Source organism: Dipodomys spectabilis, unplaced genomic scaffold, assembly GCF_019054845.1.
Source record: "Dipodomys spectabilis isolate Male_0828 unplaced genomic scaffold, ASM1905484v1 ptg000102l, whole genome shotgun sequence".
Classification (NCBI taxonomy): domain Eukaryota; kingdom Metazoa; phylum Chordata; class Mammalia; order Rodentia; family Heteromyidae; genus Dipodomys; species Dipodomys spectabilis.
The window spans coordinates 4,499,014-4,522,148 of NW_024870779.1; the positions used below are offsets into that span (position 1 = coordinate 4,499,014).

The following is a 23,135-nucleotide window of genomic DNA, read 5'->3' on the forward strand; positions in this document are numbered from 1 at the left end:
TCTGAAGATTGTGGTTTGAAGCTAGCCCAGTGAGGAAAGTTGTGAGCCTCTTATCTCCAATGAACCACCAGAAAGCTGGAAGTGGCAGTAGTCTTGAGCAAAAAAGTTCAGGGGGCTGGGATGTAGCTCAGTGGCAAAGCGCTTGCCTAGCAAGTGCAATGTCCTGGGTTCGATCCCCAGTACCAAAAAAGAAAAGACAAAAAAAAAATACAGTTAAAAAAACCCAAACAAACAAACAAAAAAAAAGCTCAGGGACAGTGCCCAGGCCCTGAGTTCAAGCCCTATGACCAAACAAAAAACAAAAAAAGCTAAAGGACAGTGTGTAGGCTCTGAGTTCAAGCCTCAGATATGGTACCAAAAAAAAAAAAAAAACTCTACCTTAAGCTGAAATAAGACACATATGTAAGTATTGTTAAGCTTCCTAATCTCATTTTCTTTGATATCAGAAAAATGACCATTTGCAAATATATCCTAGATCTTATACCCACTGGTCAATGGAAATGATTGTGAGCTGCAAATATAGAGAACTACAATCCATTCACAGTACTGTTACCAGAAAGCAACTTGACCTTGGGCAAGTCTCCAAATGCCAGCCTTTGCCTTCATCTCTCCAGATATAAATTAGGCAATTTAGTTGGCTTATCTTTGAGGTCCCTGGCAGGATCTGTGAAAACTCTATGAAGCTCATAATAAATTATGAGAATAACTAGCATTTCATTTTGCATTGTGTGTGTGTATGTATGTGTGCATGCACACTCATTCTGGGGCTTGAACTCAAGGCCTGGACACTGTCCCTAAGCTTTTGTGCTCAAGACCAGTGCTCTACCACTTCAGCCATAGCTCTACTTCTGGCTTTTTTGCAGTTTGACTGGAGATAAGAGTCTCATGGAGCTTTCTGCTTGAGCTGGCTTTGAACTTCAATCCTCAGATCTCAGCCTCCTCAAAAGCTAGAATTATAGGCATGAGCCACTAGTGCCCAGCTCATTTTGCAATTCTTTTCTTTTTCTTTTTTAACAAAGCCCAAGCTGGCCTTAAACTTTTTGTTGTTAGTTTTTGTTGTTGTTTTTGTACAGGTCCTGGGACTTGAACTTGCCTGCCCACTCTGACTTCAGCCCATGATCCTGAGATTTCAGGCACCAGAATAGCTAGGAGTACAGGCATGAGCCACAGATGCCTGGCTGGACTTGAACTCCTGTTCCTCCCATCTCACTCTCCCGACTGCTGGGATTCCACAACATGCAGCACCCTGCCCAGCTCCCTTTGCAGTTGTTTTTCATATACAAATTAGATCTCCTCAGATCCGAATCTCAACTACTGCAAGCAAACATGAAAGGAAGATGCCTAAATAGCATTGCACCAATATCCCAAAAATGGTCCACTCTTCCAGGCAGACCTTTCAAGGTCTCTGGACCTCAGGCAACTTACTTCAATTTCAGGCTTCAACCTTTACTAACTTGTTTAGCTAGGGAAAATTAATTGTTCTTTCTTAGCTTCACTTTCCTCATTGCCAAAATGGAGATAATAGTGCTAACTTCATAGGATCCTATTAATTAAATATTGCACATTAATGTTCCCAGTGCTATTAGGAAATTAAGTGTTTAATGTTTTAAATCCCATTTCCTCTTAGTCACAGAGCAGCATTCCCAGTTCATAATCATCCCAATAGATGATTTATAATTGCTTTGTGTGTGTGTGTGCGTACACACACACACTCATGCTAGTACTAGAACTTGAACTCAGTGCCTTGTGCTCATGCATGGCTTTTTCTGTTTAAGACTGGCACTCTACCCCTTGAGCTACACCTCCACTTCCAGTTTCTTTTTTTCCAGTCCTGGGGCTTGAACTCAGGGCCTGAGCGCTGTCCCTGAGCCTCTCTGTACTCAAGGTTAGCGCTCCACCACTTGAACCACAGTGCCACTTCCAGCTTTTGCTTATGTGGTACTAAGGAATCAAACCCAGGGCTTCATGCATGCTAGGCAAGCACTCTACCACTAAGCCATATTCCCAGCCCCACTTCCAGTTTCTTACAGGTTAACTGAAGATAAAAAGTCTCACCAACTTTTCTGCCCAAGCTGGTTTTTTTTTTCTTTTTGTCAGTCATGGGGTTTGAACTCAGGGCCTGGGCACTGTCCCTGAACTCTTTTGTTCAAGGCTTTGAGCTACAGTGCCACTTTCAGTTTTCTAGTGGTTAATTGGAAATAAGAGTCTCACAGGCTTTCTTGCCTGGGTTGGCTTTGAATTGCAATCCTCATATCTCAGTCTCCTAAGTAGCTGGGATCAGAGATGTGAATCCCAGTGCTTGGCAATAACTGCCTTTGATAGGAATTATTGCTATTCTATTCCAATAACCGTAGTTACCATTTTCTCAAACAAGTCCTATACTTTGAGTGTTTTAAGCATGTTGCCCTATTTAATCTGCACAATAAACAAATAATTGAATAAGGCAGAAATCACTATTTCTCAGATGATTAAACCAAAGCCTGAGCTGGATGCTAGTGGCTCAATCCACAATCCTAGCTACTTGGAAGGCTAAGATCAGAAGATCACAGTTTGGGGCCAGACCAGGCATAAAAGTGTGAAATATTCCCTTCTCTATTCATGATTGGGGACAGCAGTGCACACGTCATTCCAGGTCACATGGGAAACTGAGATCCAGAGGATCATGGTATCAGACCAGTCCTGGATACTTCATCCACTGAGAAAGGATGCTGATGTGGTGGTCTGTGCCTGTGATCTCAGCCATAACAAACAGGAAGCCCAAAGTAGGTGAATCAAAGCTCAGGTAATCACCTGGGCAAAAAGTGCAACCATACCTTAAAAAATAATCGGTGAGCCAGGAGCCAGTGACTCATGCCTGTAATCATAGCTACTCGGGAGGCTGAGATCTGAGGATCATAGTTCAAAGCTCATGAGACTCTAATTAATCTCCAATTAACCAACAAAAAGCCAGAAGTAGGGCTTTGGCTCAAGTGGTAGAACAGCAGTCTTTGAGCAAAAACCTAAGGGTCAGTGCCTTGGTCCTGAGTTCAAGCCCAGGACCAGCACAAACAACAAGAAAAGAAATGTGGAGGGCTGGGAAGGTGGCTCAGTGGTAGAGCGCTTGCCTTGCATGCCTGAGGCCCTGGGTTCGATTCCTCAGCACCACATAAGCAAAAAGAAAAAAGCCGGAAGTGGCGCTGTGGCTCAAGTGGTAGAGTGTTAGCCTTGAGCTGAAGAGCTGAGGGACAGCGCTCAAGCCCAGAGTTCAGGCCCCACGACTGGACCCCCAAAAAAAAAAAAAAAAAGAAATGTGGAAGCTTGGTGAGATCATAACTTCCCTTAGTTCCTGCATCTAGGTAAACTGCTCATAAGCCAATCACATCTACAACACTGTTTCTTTATCCTCAGGCGCCACCCACTTATTAACATATATCCCACCCAGTAGCACAACGCTGTGAATGAAGAGCCCACAGACTTTAAGAATAATTCTCACCTAACTACAAGTTCAGACAGAGATCCATGGGCAGAACCTGCTTGTAGAACCTGCCCCAGGAGACCTGCCCACATTACACTAATTAATGGACCTTCATGAAAACCACAGCACTGATTTTGATCTAGGCAGCACAAAAGGCAGGTTGAAGAGCATTGTTTCTAGCAAAAGGCTGAAAGGCCTCGCTCAGTGGTAAGAGTGCCTGCCTAGCTAGCTGGAGGCTCAGAGTTCAAATCCCAGCACCACATTAAAATTTAAAAAAAGTATATGAATACACTCTATTAACTCCCCAGAACTTTGGGATTAAAGGAAAGAAAGAAACCGTTAGCCTGGTGTTCATGCCTGTAATCCAAGTTACTCAGAAGGCTGAGATCTGAGTATTGCAGTTTGAAGCAAGCCAGGGCAGAAAAGGCTATGAGACTTTTTTTTTGCCAGTCCCTTAGGCTTGAACTCAGGGGCCCCCGTGCTGTCCTTGAGCCTCTTTGTGTTCAAGGCTAGCATTCAAGGCTAGCACTCTACCACTTGAACCACAGCACCACTTCTGGCTTTTTCTGAGTAGTTTATTGGAGATAAGAGTTTCACAGACTTTACTGCCTGGACTGACTTCAAATTGTGATCCTCAGATCTCAGCTTCCTGAGTAGCTAGGAGTGCAGGTGTGAGCCACCAGCCCAGCCCAACGTTAATCTCATGCAGGAAAAATAGTGCAAGTTTCACATGACGAGAGACAAGCAGGAAAATAAAATGGAGATGATGATATCAAGACACAAAATATTTCAAATCTTTCCTGTGCCTTCACCGAGGAGAAGATGGCTCTCATTTAAAACATAGGTGTTTTATTCTTTCACTTCCATTCTTGATTTGGCTTAGACTCCAAGACAAAACAGAAGTAAGAAAGAGATGGTTACTGAGGCAAGAGGAGAGAGGAGTCAGTCTCCCTCTTTGTAGCTGGATTACAAGCTAATGGCTATTCCATCTTCCTTCCTCTGTGTGTGTGTATGTGTGTGTGTGTGTGTGTTTGTGCGTGTTGTGTGTGTGTGTGTGTGTGTGTGTGTGTGTGTGTGTGTGTGTGTGTGTGTTTCCAGTCTCAGGGCTTGAACTCTGGGCCTGGGCACTGTCCCCAAGCTCTTCAGCTCAAGGCTAGTGCTCTACCACTTGAGCCACAGTACCATTTCCGGTTTTCTGGTGGTTAATTGGAGATAAGAGTCTCACAGACTTTCCTTGCCTGAGCTGGCTTTGAACAGATCTCAGCCTCCTGAGTAGCTAGGATTACAGGCATGAGCCATTGGTGCCCAGCTTCCTTTGGTATTTATTCCACAGTAGTTTGCCAATTGTATCATGTGTGTGCATGTGCATGTGCATGTGTGTGTGCACACACACAGGCGTGTCTGTACCTGTTCTGAGGCTGAAGGCCTCTCCCTCTTACTTGGCTTTTTCTCTCAAGGCTAGTGCTTCTATCACTTGGGCCACAGCTCCACTTCTGTCTTTTTGATGCTTAACTAAAGATGAGAGTCTCTCACAGACTTTCCTGCCCAGGCTGGCTTTGAACTCTAATCCTCAGTTCTCAGCCTCCTGAGTAGCTGGGATTTTAGGCATTGAGCTACCAGTTACTGGCTCAATTATGTCCATTAAACTTGTATATTCCTATACAGGAAGATCAAGTTATGAAATATTGGATTGACCATAGAGAAGAGGTGATAGCAGGTGATAACAAATACACCTGAGAACCGGAACCTCCCCACTGAAGAAGTGTGTATGGGGGGGCAGGTGGAGATTGGGGAAAACAGAAGGGACATGGACTCGATCTGATTAAGGTGCAGTGTATACATGTGTGAGACACTTGACACGAGCTAAAGTCCTTTTGGACAATTAACATACATTAAAAAAAAAAGAATAACAGGAAGACAAAACATGTCCTGTCTGGGGTGTGGGTACTAGTTGGGGGTGAAGGGAAAGAACAGGGGTTGGGGAGGACAAACCACACAGAAACCCTCCTCCATCTCGTTTGGGGGTTTGTCTTTGTTTTGTTTTTTGGTGGTAGTGGCGGTGGTTTGTTGGCAGTTGACTGGTTAGTTAGTTTGGGGTTTATTGTTGTTGTTTAGTTTTGTTTTGTGCCTCTACTGAGGCCTGAACTCAGGACCTTGTGCTCTTGCCTGGCATTTTCACTCAAGGCAAGCACTATACACCTCCAATTCCAGCTTTTTATTGATTAACTGGAAACAAGAGTCTCATTGGCTGGGAATGTGGCTTAGTGGTAGAGTGCTTTTGCCTAGCACACATGAAGCCCGGGGTTTGATTCCTCAGTGCCACATAAACAGAAAAAGCTAGACGTGATCCTGTGGCTCAAGTGATAGAGTGCTAGCCTTGAGCACAGAGAGGCTCAAGAACAGCACCCAGACCCTGAGTGCAAGCCCCAGGATTGGCAAAAATAAAAAGTCTCATGAATTCATCTGCCATGACTGGCTTCTAATAGCAATCATAGATTTCAGCCTCGTTAGCAGTTAGGAGTACAGCACCAGGTTGATTGGTTGATTTTTGTTTGCTCTGAAATAGCCTCTCAGTATATATCCCAGGCCAGCTTGAAACCCAATGTTCCTCAGGCTGGTCTTGAACCTATGATCCTTCTGTCTCTGCCACCTGAGCACGGCATCAAGCCTGGCCATATAAATGTACTGTAATAACTGCAATACAACCAATGCCCAGGCCTCCAGCATGAAATTATTAATAAAATTTCCCCCATCTGTCAACCAAATGAATGAACAGCTCCCTAATCGAAAGCCATGCTTTTCTACCTATATTACAGTACCTTCTGCAAGCTGAATCCTTTAGCTCTTAATTTAAGTTCCAAATACATTTTACTTATGGTGTCACACTCTCACCTCACCCTAGAGATTTCTTTTTTTTTTTGGCCTGTCGTGGGGCCTGAACTCTGGGCCTGGGCGCTGTCCCTCAGCTCTTCAGCTCAAGGCTAGCACTCTACCTCTTGAGCCACAGCGCCACTTCCAGCTTTTTCTGCTTATGTGGTGCTGAGGAATCGAACCCAGGGCCTCATGCATGCAAGGCAAGCGCTCTACCACTGAGCCACCTTCCCAGCCCAATCCTAGATATTTCTAACAAGTCCAGAACTTCTGAAGAAAAGAATAATTCAAAAGCAAGTCCCAGAAAGGGACTTGCACTAGTGGTTCATGCCTGTAATCCTAGCTACTTAGGAGGCTGAGAACTGAGGATCGCAGTTCAAAACCAGCCCAGGCAGAAAAGCCCAAGAAACTCTTTTTTTTTTTTTTTTTTTTTGGGTCCAGTCGTGGGGCCTGAACTCTTCAGCTCAAGGCTAGCGCTCTACCACTTGAGCCATAGCGACACTTCCAGCTTTTTTTCTTATGTGGTGCTGGGGAATCGAACCCAGAGCCTCAGGCATGCAAGGAAAGCGCTCTACCACTGAGCCACCTTCCCAGCCTTATCTTATCTCCAATGAACCACTAGAAAAACAGAAATGGCATTGTAGCTCAAGTGGTCGAGTGCCAGTCTTGAGCAAAAAAGATCAGGGACAGCATCCAGGCCCAGAGTTTAAGCCCCACAACCAACCCCCAAAAAAATTAAAATAAAAATAAAAATAAATGTACTCATGAATGTACTCATGATTTACGAAAGGATAAGCTCTCTGTACAACACCTTGTCAATAACAATACAATTATATTTACAATTTTTATTTTACTGTAAAGGTAATGTACAGAGGGATTACAGTTAAATAAGTAAGGAAATGAGCATATTTCTTGTCACATTGTTACCCCCTCCCTCAATGTCTCCCACTTTACCGTCGCCTACCCCTCCCACTCAAGTTGTACAGTTCATTTCCAACAGAGTGTCTTGTGAGTCTGGCTGTTGCACTGGTTCACCCTCTGTCCTTTGTCTCACCATTTTGTGATTCCCCTTCCCTTCCCCAACTCAGATAAATGTATACAACAAGGGATAAACCAAAGGGGGAAAAAAAGAAAAAAAGTAACTTCACACAGTGCATAAAAAAAACCTCTTGTTTCCATTTCTTGAAATTCATTTCAATTAGAATCATTTTATATGGTCATATGTACATAGCTATGGTGATCTTCTGCTAGAAGTATCCTAGACATATACTAATTATTACAAATGAGGAAAACCATGAAGCTTATGTTTCTTTGGGTCTGGCTTATATCACTTAATATAATTTTTTTCAAGTCTTTCCATTTCCTTATGAATGGAACAATGTCATTCTTTCTGATGGAAGCATAAAATTCCATTGTGTATATATACCACATTTTCTTGGGAAAATTTAATGTGGTAAAATTTAAATTCATAACAAATGATGGTGCTATCATAAAACTACATATGAAAAAGCAGTGACATTCATAGAAACAATGTTTGAAACAGATATGTATATTCAGTATATGTATGTAAGTAATATTTCACAAGGTAAGAAAAAAGAAAATATTTTTCAATAAATTATGTTGAAAGAGGTTAAAAAAAAAAAAAACAATGTTTTTAAGCAAGTCCCTGTGCAACTCTACTACAAGATCAAGGTTTATTAAAATCTAGCCTTTTCTTGGGAGTTCTCATGAGCAATTAATGAAACAATCAGATCCAAAATGTATTTTACATGACGGGAAAGAAATACAAAACAAAATGGGGAATTCTATGAAGATCCATGCCCTCCCAGATTCAGAAGTCTTTAATTATCTACGTCTGTTACAACTGGAGAAGTCAGATAAAGAATGTGAGGACCAGGAGGAGAGATGTCTTGATTCTTAAGTGTTAAAATACAGGAAGCATCTGCTCTAAGAACAATATAGCCTCTGATAATACAGTAACATTCTCCTTTAAAAGAGACAATGGCAGATTCCCAGGGGCCCTGTATGTCCAGAATATAAAACCACCCAATGGGAAAAGCAGTATTTTCCCGCTTTCTTTTTCCGAGATTCATTTTGCAGCCTGGTCAAGGTTTTCTAATCCAACCTTGAGCAACTGAGGGATCCTCCTCCCAAAACAAAAGCCTAAAGATAAAATTAAAACCAAGCCAGGTGTCAGTGGCTCATGCCTATAATCCTAGCTACTGAGATCTGAGAATCATGGTTCCAAATTAGGCTAGGCAGGAAAGTCCATGAGATTCTTCTCTCCAATTAACCAACAGAAAACTGGAAAAGGAGCTGTGGCTCAAAGTGGTAGAGCATTAGCCTTGAGCTCAAGAGCTCAGAGTTAGCACCCAGGCCCTGAGCCTCACGACCAACAGAAAAAATAAAATAAAATAAAAATAAAAACCAAGCCAGACACAGGTGGCTCAGGCATGTAATCCTAGCTACTCAGGAGGCTGAGATCTGAAGATCACAGTCCGTGAGACTCTTTTCTCCAATAAACCACCAGAAAACCAGAAGTGGTGCTATGACTCAAGCAGTACAGTGCTCGCCTTGAGCTGAAGAGCACAGGGACCGCACCCAAGCCCACAGTTCAAGCCCCACAACCAAAAAAAACGCCAGTATTAGCCAAAATCATCCTGTCATTCTGAACTTCTTGCATTGCAGTTTAACAGCCTTACTCCTCAAGCAAAAATTATTTAAAAAGAAATTTGCGCCAATACTGGGGCTTGAACTTAGAACCTAGGCACTGTCCGTTAGCTTTTTCACTCAAGGCTTATGGCTGATTAATTGGAGCTAAGAGTCTTTCAGGTTTGTCTGCCAGGGCTGGCTTTGAACCATGATCCTCAGATCTGAGCCTCCTGAATAGCTAGGATTTCAGGCATGAGCCATTAGCACTCAGCCAAAATTATAAACTCTAAATCTGGAACCACCTTAAATATTATCTCCTGTGATGCAATGCATCAATATTTCCTTTAGCTACAGTCATAAGACAAAGACTCATTCATTTTCAGAAATGAGTAATTTCACTGGACTCCCATTTCAGGCCTTTAACAAATACCTAAACATTCTTCTAGTTAACAGTGTTTACCAGGATTTGGGGGTATGGGGAGTGAATTTTTTCTTTTATTTCAGAGTTTATCCAATTTATCAAATTGGAAGCCCTGAGTGCATATTACTCTGTCAACTAGAAAGGAAAATACAATAATTGTTCATTTTATTGGAAAAAATTGAGTGTTTAAGTGTTGACCTCTAAAATTATTTTTCCCTTTATATTTAAGGCACAAGTAACTCACACCTGTGATCCTAGTATTCAGGAAGCTGAAATCTGAGGATTGTGGTTTGAAGTCAGCCAAGGCAGAAATGTCTATGAGATTCTTATCTCCAACTTAATATCAAAAAACTGGACATAGAGCTGTGGTTCAAGTGGTAGAGTGTCAGCCTAAAGTGAAAAGGCCAAGGGACAGAGCCCAGGCCCTGAATTAAGCCCCAGGACTGAGGCACACATGAGCGCTCGTGCGCACACACACACACACACATACACACACACACACACACACACACACACACACACACATATCCTTTACTGACCCAATATAATCCTAAAGCATATTAGAACTCAAACCTGAACCAGAAACAAGAAATGTTGGTTCATTCACACATAGTGAGACCAAAGGAGGATAATCTTAGGGGAGGAACACAAACATGCAATACCTATGTGTATCTGATCATATAAAATGAAATCTTCAAAATGAACTCCAGGAAACGGAAAAAAGTTGTTTTTTTTTTTTTCTCTTTGTGGTTCTTTTCTTTTCTGTTTGCCTTGTTTGTTCAGTTATCTGCCTTTAGAAGGGACAAAGGATGATCCAATGAAGCATCAGAATTCACTAGACCCTGTTGAAAATGAACTATACAGGGCTAGGAAGGTGGCTCATGTGGTAGAGCACTAGCCTTAAGCTGAAGAGCTGAGGGACAGCAGATCCAGAGTTCAGGCCCCACAACTGACGAAAGAGGGGGGGGGGGGGAGAGAGGAGAACTATACAACTTATGGGAGGTGATGTTAGGGTAAAACTGAGAGAGAGGAAGGGAAGGGTGACACTGTCCAAAAAGAAATGTACTCGTTATATGACTTACATTCCTGTAACCCCTCTATGCCTCACCTTTATAATAAAATAACAAAATAAGTTTTTTTAAAGAAATGTTGGCTCTTTTTACAAATGGCTTTCACTTTCATGTTTTTTTCTATTGTTTTAAACTTTCACAAATACTCTAAATATTATAAAACTTGGCCTTGGACTATTGTGGAGCTCTTCTTACAATCTTATTTACTCAATAAACTTCCTTTCATCTAATAAACATGCATCAGAGACTTCTAGGTCCACTCAGTTCCTCCTCTGGGCAGCTTATTCCCTAGCCTCTTGCATGGGAGCTGTTGTGTTGGGACCATTTCTAGCCTCCACCATGAAACTTCCCTGCTCCTGCCCTACAGTCTGGACAGCCATGCTTGTGGTGGGTGATGATGAAGCCACTGGCTCTCCAGAATCTTCACTTGAAAAACCCCTGGAAACCCTGTGTCAGATTTCACACAAGTGTAAATTACACAAGTATTCTAAGTCATTGAGAATAAGGGTTCCTCTGTTACACACCTAATGCATGACTCTAACATGTTCCAGTCATAGTAGGGAAGGGTAAAGCTAGGCAGATTATCTTACCTTTTTCAAAGACTCCTTCTGCTTCCAGGACAGACACTGTCAGATTCGATGATGTCTTAAGCACCTCGGCCTTCACAGTGACCACTGCAGGGCTGTGTTCCAGGAGCTCTACCCCAACGGTGACTCTTCCTCCAGGCCTGATGATTCCAGGGGCAGTCACCAGAAAGCGGGGCCTAAATAGTTCACAACCAGAAGAAAAGAGACTTTCTAGTTGGGATCCAGTGGCTTTACATCTGTAATCATAACTACTCAGGAGAATGAAATCTGATGACTACAGTTCAAAGTCAGCCCAGGCAGACAAACCAAGAGGCTCTGTTCTCCAGCTAACCAGCAAAAAGCCAAAAGTGAAGGTGTGGTTCAAGTGGTAGAGCACCAGTCTTGTAAGGAAAAAAAAAAAGCAAGAGCATGGAGCTCTGAGTTTAAGCCCCAGTTCCAGCACACATACACACACACACACACACACACACACACACACACACACACACACACACAATTTTTTTTGGGGGGGGTCCAGTCGTGGAGCCTGAACTCTGGGCCTGGGCGCTGTCCCTCAGCTCTTTAGCTCAAGGCTAGCGCTCTACCACTTGAGCCACAGCACCACTTCCGGCTTTTTTCTTTTTGCTTATGTGGTGCTGAGGAATTGAACCCAGGGCCTCAGGCATGCAAGGCAAGTGCTCTACCACTGAGCCACCTTCCCAGCCCCACACACACACACACACAATTTTTTAAAGTAGTTTCAGCTGGGTTCTGGTGTTTCATGCTTGTAATCCTAGCTACTCAGAATGCTGAGATCTGAGGATGGGGGTTCAAGGTCATCCTGGGCAGAAAAGTCCACAAGACTCCTACCTCCAATTAACCACTAGAAAACCAGAAGTGGAGCTATGGCTCAAAGTGGTAGACAAAAGCTCAAGAACAGCATCCATGAAAAGAGAGCGAGAACAAGCAAGCAAGAGACATAGAGACAGAGACAGAGAGACAGACAGAAACAGAGACAGAGATAGAGACACACTAGGATTTGGCCTGTTTCCTATTAGAGTCTCTATATTTGAGCACTGACAAGGGAGGGGAGATGGATCACCTGATTCCATTAATTGAAAAATATCATGATATCATCTTAAAATAAGCTACCAGTGGTGAAATTTTCAGATATAACAGACCATAAAAGAAATTACTTAAATTTTTAAAAAGCACATTGACCAGGTACTGGTGGCTCATGCCTGTAATCCTAGCTATTCAAGAGGCTGAGAGCTGAGGTTCAAAGCCAGCACAGGCAGGAAAGTCCATGAGACTCTTAGCTCCAGTTAACCAGCAAAAAAGCCAGAAGTGAAGCTGTGGTTCAAGTGGTAGAGCACTAGTCTTGAGTGAAAAAGCAAAGGGACAGGATCTGGGCCCACTTTCCCTGCTGAGCACCTTCTATTATCTAGATGTTCTTGTTTGGTTCTCTCCCTATGGCATTGGCGCTGGAACCCACACTTCCCAGTCTCACTTCGGCCGTGCCCAGATGACACATCCTGTTCGGAAGAAAGTATGCAGCGTGCCTTTGGGAGGAGAAGGCTGAAGGCCTTTATTTAAGGAGAAGAAGAAAAATAAAGTCAAGAAAGGAAAGGCGGAGGCAGTGTGGAACTAAAAAGCAAAATAAAATGACTTGCTTTAGAAAGTTATGGCCAGTAAACAACAACAACAACAATAATAATAACTTAAAACAACTTTTCGGGTGGACACAGTCATTGCCCTGTGGACAGCCACGCTGAAGCCACCGATGCGCCCGGGACGGGGGTCCCCCTGGCCGCCGCGCCTCCACGCTGCCGGGGCCGAGGCGGGGTCCCGCGCGCCCGCCCCGCCCGCCCCGCGCGCCCGCCCCGCCCGCCCCGCGCGCCCTGCGCTCCTACCTGGTGGCGGCGGCCCCCGCGATCGCGCACACGCAGAGAAAGTGGGCGGCGGGCAGAAGCCACGGACCCCCCATGTCGGCGGATCAGCTGCGGGGCTCCGACCGCTCCGCTGCGGGGCACGTCCGCGGGTGCTACGGGTGTGGCCGCGCGCGCGCGCCTCCGCCCGGGTTTTCTCGCCCGGGAACTGGGGTTTGGCGATGGGTACTGGGCGCGCCCCGACGCGAGGGGAGATCTAAATTGAGCCCGGGCCCCGCGGCTCCGCCCTCTCCCTCGCGCCGCACAATGGCGCTCTGCGCTCCTCTGGCCACCTTCTCCAACCCAGGGGGAGTGAGAGAGCGCACGGGCCCCGAACCGGCTCGGCCCCCCGCCCCGGCCCCGCCTTCCCCGCCCCTCCATCCACCCCACCCCACCCCCCGACCACGGCGCCCCAGGGCCCTGCACACACGCGCCCCGCCCGGGGAAGAGACAGGCCCACCCCAGTGCGGAGACGTTCCGATCTGGGATGGGAAGGGGAGTCAGAACGTACAGAAACGACAAGCACACCCCGCACCAGGGAGTGCGTTGGGGTTACCATGTGCTGTGTGTGGACGGGAGCAGAGAGTAAGAGAGGGAAGGAGGGGAAGCAAACCCCCTTCATATAAAGTATATTCAATACAGCGCTCGCTCTCGGGGCAGATGTGGCGGGCGGAGGGCAGGGGACACCGGGCGGGAGCGAGGACGGAGGAGGAGGAGAGCAAAGATCCCGGCAGGTTCGAGCTCGGAAGAACCACCGGGAAGATGCTTTTGTAAACACAGTCACTTGCAGAAAGTGATCTGTAGAATTGCACCGCTTCGAACCACTGCCCTGGACACAGGGAGAGTCTGGGGAGCCCTACCCAGGGGCGCCCGCGGACGCCATGGGCCGTGGGTCGGTGGGCAGCGGTTAGCGCCCAGCCGTCCCCGGCTCCGCTCCGGGCCACCGCCCGCCCGGCCCGATCCTTCCCCCACCGCCCTCCCCGGCACCACCCGCATTTCAGATGAGTCAGGTTTCACCATGACTACATCAGAAAACACACCCGGTTGGAAAACAGGCGCATGCAATGCCTGCCGGCTCGGAATAGTTAATTCCTGGAGATGTTTGGAGATGGTGACATTTTTATAGAAGGCAGAAGGAGAGGGGTAGGGAGGTCGGTAAGGAGATGCCCAGCGTGGTGCTAAATTGGGGAGAAAGTAGCACCTAGATGAGCTGTGGTTTCTGGAATCCAGGAACTTGCTTTCCTCCCTTTCCTGTTCCACCCTCCTGCACCCGCCGAAAAAGCCTGCAGACAGCTCTCGTGTCTTTTCTTAGGCGCAGCCTATGTTTAGTGACCCTCTTCCTGTGGCATCCAGGACTTGGGTTTGGTGAGAAGTGCCTGGGCGGAGGCAGTTCCTGGCACAGCTGTTACTAAAGGGCTGCTCTTCCTCACCACTGCTGTTCAGAGAGGAGGATGAGTTCAAGAACCTGCAAAGGGCCAAGCAAGATCCAAAGCAGATACTTCTCATACAGTAATGGGTATGAGAATCCCATCAACACGCTGGTGCTCAGTCAGCAGTGGAGGGGGCGGAGGGCGGGGGTGGGGGGGAAGATTGATTTTCAGCCGACAGTGGACCACAGAAGGTCTACAAGGAAGGGAAGTGGAGAGGAAAGCATTGAGATAAGAAGGTGAAAAAAAAACTTAACGATCTCTTTCATTTCATAGCAGTGGACACTTTCAAACAAGTAAATTAAAAGGGATCATTCAGACAAGTAAATTAAAAAGAAACTAATGGCCAGCTCCCCGTGGCTCATACTTATAAGGGAGGCAGAGATCTGAGGATCACAGTTTGAAGCCAGATGGGACAGGAAAGTTTGTGAGACTTTTTTTTTTTTGGTCGGTCGTGGGGCTTGAACTCTAGGCTTGGGCACTGTCACTCAGCATTTCAGCTCAAGGAAAACACTTTACCGCTTGAGCCACAGCGCCACTTCCGGTTTTCTAGTGGTTTTTATTGGAGATATGAGTCTCACGGGTTTTCCTCCCGGGGCTGGTTTTGAATCGCGATCCTCAGATCTCAGCCTCCTGAGTAGCTAGGATTACAGGCGTGAGGCACCGGCGCGCGCCGCATTGGTGAGACTCTTATCTCCAATTATCCACCCCCCCCCCAAAAAAAAAAAAACTACAAGAAGAGCAGTGGCTCCTGTGGTAGAGTGCTAGCATAGTACCCAGGCTCTGAGTTCAAATCAAAGAGAGAGAAAAATAAAGAGAGATTAATTGATAATGTTGCATTCCAAAAAGACTTAGAGCCACTTTTTTTTAAAGATTAGTTCTGTGCAGATTTTAAGTTGATAAAACCTCCTGTTTAAGAAGCTTTCTTTCTCATAATATACATTTGTTGATATTTTGGTGTTTGTCAGAATAGGGGCTTGAACTGGGGACCTCAAACTCCCTCTTGGCTTTTGTGCTCCAAGCTGGTACAGCACCATTTGAGCCAAACCTCCACTTCCAGCTTTTTGGTGATTAACTGGAGTTATGAATCTCTTATGACATTCACTGATTTGTCTGCCAGGGCTACCTTCAACACCTCAATCCTCAGATCTCAGCCTCCCAAGTAGTTAGGATTCCAGGCATGAGCCACTGGGGCAGGGCTGTTGTTGAAAAAGTTAAAGTCAGGCATTTGGTTTTGCATGGGTGCTTTCACCTAACATGATACAACTATTCTATAAACAAAGACACCATAATCCTTGCCAAAGGAGCTCACAACATCCATGGATATGGGCACTCTTCTTCTAGCTAAATCATATTCTGGGACTCCTCAAATGCTAAAGTTAAGTACTAGCAATTCCTAGTAAATGAAAAGGGAATGAAAGAGAAAAGGAAAAAATACTTAATGCATACACCAATTTATTTTTTATTAAAATAAGAAAATGCAGATTATCATGTAGTTCTGCTTTCTGAAATTGTTAGTCAGCTGATCACCTCTGTGATCACATGACTTCTTCCACTCCCCATTTCTTGGCCCTCAGTAAGGACCAAGGCTGTTCATGGTTTTTGCCCTGTCGATGGTCCATATCCATATTCCTGAGAGTCTGGGCCGTTTGCAATTCTCTTTCTATTGTTGTTTTCCACTGGTTTTAATCAAAGGACCTAAGAGTGCCAAGAAATGCCCCAGTGTCACCTCTATGTTCCAGAAATACTCCTATCTCCATTGAGTAGTGGCAACCCCTTGGCAGTCAAGATGGTATAATCGCCAGGCACTGGTGACTGACTCCTCAGTCCTAGCTCCTCAGGAGAGGGAGATCTGAGGATCTTGGGTTTGAAGCCATCCTAGGAAGATAAGCCTGAAAGACTCTTATCTTCAGTTAAATAGCAAAACACCAGAAGTGAAGGCATGTTTCAAGTGGTAGGAGGCCAGCTGTAAGCAAAAAAGTGGCCCATACCTGTAATCCAAGCTACACAGGAGGCTGAGAATTGAGAATCAAGGTTTGAAGCCAGCCTGGGTAGGAAAGTCCAGGAGACCCATCTCCAGTTAATCACTAAAAAGCCCTAACCACAAGCAAAAAGCTAAGCTGGGCACAGGTGGCTCACATCTGTAATCTTAGCTACTCACGAGGCTGAGATCTGAAGATGGTGGTTCAAAGCCAGCCCAGGCAGGAAAGTCTGTGAGACTTTTCTCTCAAATTAACCACCAGAAAACCAGAAGTGGCTCTGTGGCTTAAAGTGATAGTTCTAGCCTTGAGCAGAAAAGCTCAGGGACTAGATCCTGAGTTCAAGCCCCACAATCTGCAAAAAGAAAAGAGAAAACAAAAAGCTGAGGGATGGATCCCAGGCACTGAGTTCAATCCCTCCCCCCACCATGTAAAGATAGGATATGTCACACAGAGAGAGAGAGACAGAGAGACAGAGACAGAGACAGAGACAGAGAGAGGAGATAGTTTTTTTTCCTTTAGAAATGGAATGGGTCAGAAACTTTGCCTTCCACAAATTCTTCCTAAGAATTTACTTCAGGGCACTGGAGGCATGGCTCTGGTGGTAGAACACGTATGTAGCAAACATGGGGCCTTGAGTTCAAACACTAGTACTGCCAAAGAAGGAAAAGAAGTGGTTGAAGTTATTACTTTAGAAGTATCTATTAAGCGAACCACAGAAATAAAGCAAAGAAAAGGAAAAGTTATATATAATCCCAGAGGGCAATGAAGAAGGAAATGTCAAAAAAGATAACTCTGGGGAAAAAATAAGGCCTTTTTTTCTGTTATACAGAGGGCAACAGTCAAGTCGAGAGTACATTTCTTGGGCTGAGAATGTGACTTAGTGGTAGAGTGCTTGCCTGAAGCCTGGGGTTTGCTTCCTTCAGTACCACATACACAGAAAAAGCCAGAAGTGGCACTGTGGTTCTGTGTCTCAAGTGGTAGAGTGCTAACCTTGAGCAAGAGAAGCACAGGGACAGTGTCCCTCTGAGTTCAAGCCCCACGACTAGCAAAAGAGAGGGTGGGGGAGAGTACATTTCTTTTTCTTTTCCTTTCTTTTGTGTGTGTGTGTGTGTGTGTGTTGGCCATGGGGCTTGAACTCTGGGACTGAGCACTGTCCCTCAGCTCTCTAGCTTAAGGCAAGCGCTCTTCCACTTGAGCCACAAAGCCACTTCCAGTTTCCTGGTAGTTTACAGGAGATAAGTGTTTCACAGACTTTCCTGCCCAGGCTGACTTTGAACCATGATCCTCATATCTCAGCCACCTGAGTAGTCAGGATTACAGGTGTAAGCCACTGGCACCCAGCACTGAGTTTATTTTTTTAAGCATCTGAAGGAGATATTCATACCAACAGACTGCAATATAGAAACACAAGGAACATAAAAAACAAAACAATGTTGTCTCATCCAAAAGCTTACAAAACTCAGTAATCAAATTTTTTAAAAAAATACAGAATGCCAGAGAGAAAAATTTTTAATCTAGTTTTTTTTTGGGGGGGGAAGGAGGTGCACATAGTTGTATGCACATGTGTGTGCATATACACGTACACACACACACACACCTCAGTCCTGGGCTTGAACTCAGGACTTGGCACTGTCTCTGAGCTTCTTTTATTCAAAGCTAGCACTCTACCACTTGAGCCACAGCTCCACTTCCAGAAATTTGGGGGTTAGTTTATTAGAGTCTCCTGGACTTTCTTGCCAGGGCTGGCTTTGAACCACAATCCTCAGATCTCAGCCTCCTGAGTAGCTAGGATTATAGGCATGAGCCACCAGTGTCCAGTTTCAATCTAGTTCTAAAAGTTATCAGTGGCCTCAAAAAACATTCACTGATAGATGGATAAATTAAGGAAGTCAATTCATAACCTAGACAAAAAAAAAAAAGCAGCAACATGGATAAGAAAATTGAAAGGATCAACACAAGAAATATTAGAAATTAAAAATCCAATAAAAAATTAATTAACAGAACAGAAAACATCATCAATAGACTAGATCAATCAGGAGAAAGAATATTGAGAACATGCAAATATTTCCTTCAGACAGCAAAGAAGAACAAATAAATATGCTGATGGCTCACACCTATCATGCCCAATACTCGGGAGACTGAGATCTGAGGACTGTGGTTTGAAGCCAGCCCAGGCAGATAAGTCCAGAGTCTCTAATCTCCAAGTAATCATCAGAAAGGGGGGGGGGGGGAGGAGAAGAAGAAGAAGAAGAAGAAGGAGAAGGAGGAGGAGGAGGGGGGAGGGGGAGGGAGGTAGGGGGAGAGAGGGAGGGAAAGGAAAGAAGGAAGAAAGAAAGAAAGAAAGAAAGCACCCTGAACTGGGCTGGGAATGTGGCTTAATGGTAGAGTGCTTGCCTATCGTGCATGAAGCCCTGGTTTCAATTCCTCAGTACCACATACACAGATAAAGCTGGAAGTGGCACTGTGGCTCAAGTAGTAGAGTGCTAGACTTGAGCAAAAGAAGCTCAGGGACAGCATTAAGGCCCTGAGTTCAAACCCTAGGACTGGTGGGGGAAAGAAAGAAAGAAAGAGAGAGAGAGAGAGAAAGAAAGAGAGAGAAAGAAAGAAAGAAAGAGAGAAGGAAAGAGAGAGAAAGAAAGAGAGAATCTTATTGGACACATAGGTCTAGGTCTAGATCCTACTCTTATCAATAGGTCATCAGACAAAAAAATAAATTTATCAATAAAGAAACTTCAGAGATAAGATGATCATTTTTTAAAGTACCATAGATCAAAAGGACTCAACAAGTCAGGCACTCATACTTGTAATCCTAGCTACTCAGGAGGCTGAGATCTGAGGATCACAGTTCAAAGCCAGCCCAGGAAGGAAAGTCTGTGAAACTCTTATCTCCAATAAACCACCAGAAAACCAGAAGTGACACTGTGGCTCAAGTGTTGGAGTGCTAGCCTTGAGCTGAAGAGCGCAGGGACAGCATTCAGGCCCAGAGTCCAAGCCCCACGACCACAAAAAAAAAAAAAAAAAAAAAAAAAACAAGACTCAGGTATCTTCAAAATATTTTATTCAACCACCAAAAAATAGTAATTTTTCTCATTGGCTCATGAAACTTTATCCAAAATACATCACATTTTAGGCCATAAAGAAAGTCTTAATGGGCTGGGAATGTGGCTTAGTGGTAGAGTAATTGCCTAGCATGCATGAAGCCCCAGGTTCGATTCTTCATTACCACGTACACCGAAAAATCTGGAAGTAATGCTCTGGCTCAAATGTAGACTGCTAGCCTTGAGCAAAAGAAGCTCAGGGACAGTGCCCAGGCCCTGAGTTCAAGCCCCAGGACTGGAAGAAAAAAAAAGTCTTAACAAAAAAAATTGAAATAGTTTCTTATATCTAATCAGCTCATTATGGAATAAAATTAGAAATCAATAAATGAGAGACTACAGAATGTATATAAATGGAGATTTTAAAAGTGCACTTCTGGGGCTGGGAAGGTGGCTCAGTGGTAGAATGCTTGCCTTGCATGCATGAGGCCCTTGGTTCGATTCCTCAGCACCACATAAGACGAAAAAGCTGGAAGTGGCACTGTGGCTCAAGTGATAGAGTGCTGGCCTTGAGCTGAAGAGCTCAGGAACAGTGCCCAGGCCCAGAGTTCAGGCCCCACAACCGAAAAAAAAAAAAAAAAGTGCACTTTGGAATCATCAATGGGTCATTAAAGATACCAAGGAAGGAATTTTTTAATTCCCAAAATAATAAAGAACCTTTGAGATATGGCAAAGCCAGTTCTAAGAAGGGAGTTTGTAGCTATGAATGCTTAGGCTTAAAAATCAACCCCAATACCAGTGGTGCACACCTGTAGTCCTAGCTACTCGGGAGGTTGAGATCTGAGGATCAAGGTTTGAAGCCAGCCCAGGCAGGAAAGTCCATGAGACGCTTTTTTTATTTGATTTTTTTTGTTATTATTTTTTTTTTTTGGTTGGTTGTGGGCCTGAACTCAGGCTGGGCACTGTCCCTCAGCTCTTCAGTTCAAGGCTAGTGCTCTACCACTTGAGCCACAGCACCACTTCCAGCTTTTTCTGCTTATGTGGTACTGAGGAATCAAACCCAGGGCCTCATGCATGCAAGGCAAACATTCTACCACTGAGCCATCTTCCCAGCCCATTTATTTGGTTTTTTTATTGTTATTATAAAGGTGATATACAGATGACATACATGAGACTTTTCAATTAAGCACCAAAAAAAACCTGAAAATATAGCTATGGTTCAAGTGGTAAAGCCATAGCCTTGAGCAAAAAAGCTCAGGGACAGAGCCTAGGCCCTAACTTCAAGCCATAGGACTGGCACAAAGAGATGGAGGGAAGCAGGGGAGGGAGGGAGGGGAGAAAAGGAGAAACAAAGAATATTAGCAAGATAGGATAGGAGTTTAAAGTGCTCATTATTTTTCAGAAATATCTATTTAAATCACCATCTGCTCCTGAGAGTATTTTCACCAAGAGCCAATGAATTCAGATGAAAGATTATAACACCATAGACATTAGAGGTATGTATGGTACAGCACCAACTTTGAGGGGAAAAGCTAGGCAAGAGTGCAAGCTCCCCAGGCACCAGTGGCTCATGCCTGTAATCCTAGCTACTCAGGAGGCTGAGATCTAAGGATCATGGTTCAAAGCCAGCCCTTGCAGGAAAGTCCATGAGACTCATCTCCAACTAACCACTAGGTGCGACGGACCAGCTCAGCCGGAGCACTGAGACGGACAGGACAGGGATCTCGGGATAGATGGGCAAGGAGTCGGCAAAGTGACAAACAGACACAGACTCAAAAGAGTTGCAGCTGAGTGTATCTTTATTGAGGAGAATTAACATTTTTATACAGTGTGTGATTGTGACATAGATTCTTTGTTTATTTAAGCACGTAATCAATTTTTTTAAAGGCAAAGCATTGATGAATTACATAAAAATTGATGACTATCCCACCAACTGTTTGAGTTAAGTGGTGCGAAACAAGTCTAGCATATTGTTTAATAGAATGCGTCATCTATTCAGCCTTTTTATGTTTAATAATTAAACCTAACAGGGCTGTACTTATATTGTACTCTTTTTATTTTTTCATATATTTTCAAGTCCCTTTGAAACCATCCTAAAAATCACTTTCAGGTTAAGTCATGCATTTTTTATTTCCTATGATTTTAATCCCAATATTCATACACATAAATTTTTAATTGTTGTTTTAAACTATCTTATTGTTGTTTAAATAATAAACACCATAATAATCTAGATTTACCTAATCTTTGTACAAAATCTAATGAGTTTCAAAATACTCTTTTTCCTTTTACATTAATTCATCTATTTTCATCTTTATAAGCTCCTGTATAAGGAAATGGTTCATCGGTTGGTTCAGGAAATATGATGCTACTAACTTTATATTTTGTGTGAAACCACCATCTATTCCCTATAACGTAAGTTGGACTAAACTTAATCATAACTGTTGGGAGAATCTTTCTTTTTCTTTTATAATCAGAGTTCCCTTTTTTTTTTTTTTAGAATTCTCTGAACTACTGGGATAACTCTTTCTTTTTTGGGGGGGAGGGGGCCAGCCGTGGGCCTAAAGTCTGGGCCTAGGCACTGTCCCTCAGCTCTTCAGCTCAAGGCTAGCGCTCTACCACTTGAGCCATAGCACCACTTCTGGCTTTTTTTTTTCTGCTTATGTGGTGCTGAGGAATCGAACCCAGGGTCTCAGGCATGCAAGGCAAGCGCTCTACCATTGAGCCACCTTCCCAGCCCCTGGGATAACTCTTTCTAACTTAGTTTGATTCATTGATTTTGTCTGTTGGGACATATCTGGAAATTTTAAGTCTCTATATTTACTATGCGTGAGCCGCAAAACCGCTTGTGAAGTTGTAGGAGTTTCTGGAGGCAGCTTCACATCAGATGATAGATTGATTGGGGCATTGCCCACATTTAATCTTTGGTCTTAGTCTTTATTACTTAGAGAAGCCATCTCTATTGGACTGGAAAAATACAACATGCTCTGTTCGAGGATCAATAGAAAAATAGCCAAAACGAGAATAAAGGCAACGAATATACAGCCAAGAAGAATATAGTAAGAATAAAGGTAGAGGCTATAAAGGTGCAGCCAAGTGTATGGGAAGCCTTGAACCAACACCCCCTTCCTGCAGGCATGCTTCCTTGAAGCTCTTTGTCTAACGCGATCTCTCACACAGACTCCGCAGGAGGTGGCGTGGCAACTAGGAAAAACAGAAGTGGCGCTGTGGCTCAAGTGGTACTAGCCTGAGCTGAAAAGCTGAGGGACAGTGCCCAGGCCCAGAGTTCAGCCCCACAACCAACAACTAAAAAAAAATAATAATAATAAAAAAGTGCAAGACCCTCAGTTTCAAGCCCTAGTACTGGCACACGCTAAAACATGAGAGAAAAAAAAGGCATATTGAAGGAAAAGGAAAGTACAAACTCATACTACTCAAATATCCATCCCCAAAACCTCAGCCCAGGATAGACAGGTGGCTAGGTGGAGGGAGGAGAAGGAAGTGAGAACCATCTTTGCCACAGCGCTCAGCATCACACCCATGCCAGTAAACCCCAGTCTGGGCCATTTCTATGGCTCCACACTTGCCCTGTCTACACACCCACAGTACAAACCAGCCTTACCCCAACAGATCCATCCATAAACCTCAAGATGAGCCTGGCACCAGACTTCAAGTCAAGGCCCAGCCCTGTGAACCCAAATGCAGGGCTTCCCAAGAGGACCAGGTTTCAGG

At 44.4% G+C, this 23,135-nt stretch overlaps 1 protein-coding gene across 1 annotated transcript in view; it reads right to left on the reverse strand.

Moving 5' to 3' along the window:
- Positions 1-13,021, reverse strand: part of Cd109 (CD109 molecule) — a 109,929-nt gene extending 96,908 nt beyond the window's left edge. The window contains exons 1-2 of the mRNA XM_042687127.1: positions 12,948-13,021; positions 11,059-11,231 (exon numbers count right to left, since the gene is read on the reverse strand). Of these exons, the coding sequence (XP_042543061.1) occupies positions 11,059-11,231; positions 12,948-13,021 (247 nt within the window). The remainder of the gene's footprint in view (positions 1-11,058; positions 11,232-12,947) is intronic.
- Between the last annotated feature and the right edge of the window lie 10,114 nt (positions 13,022-23,135).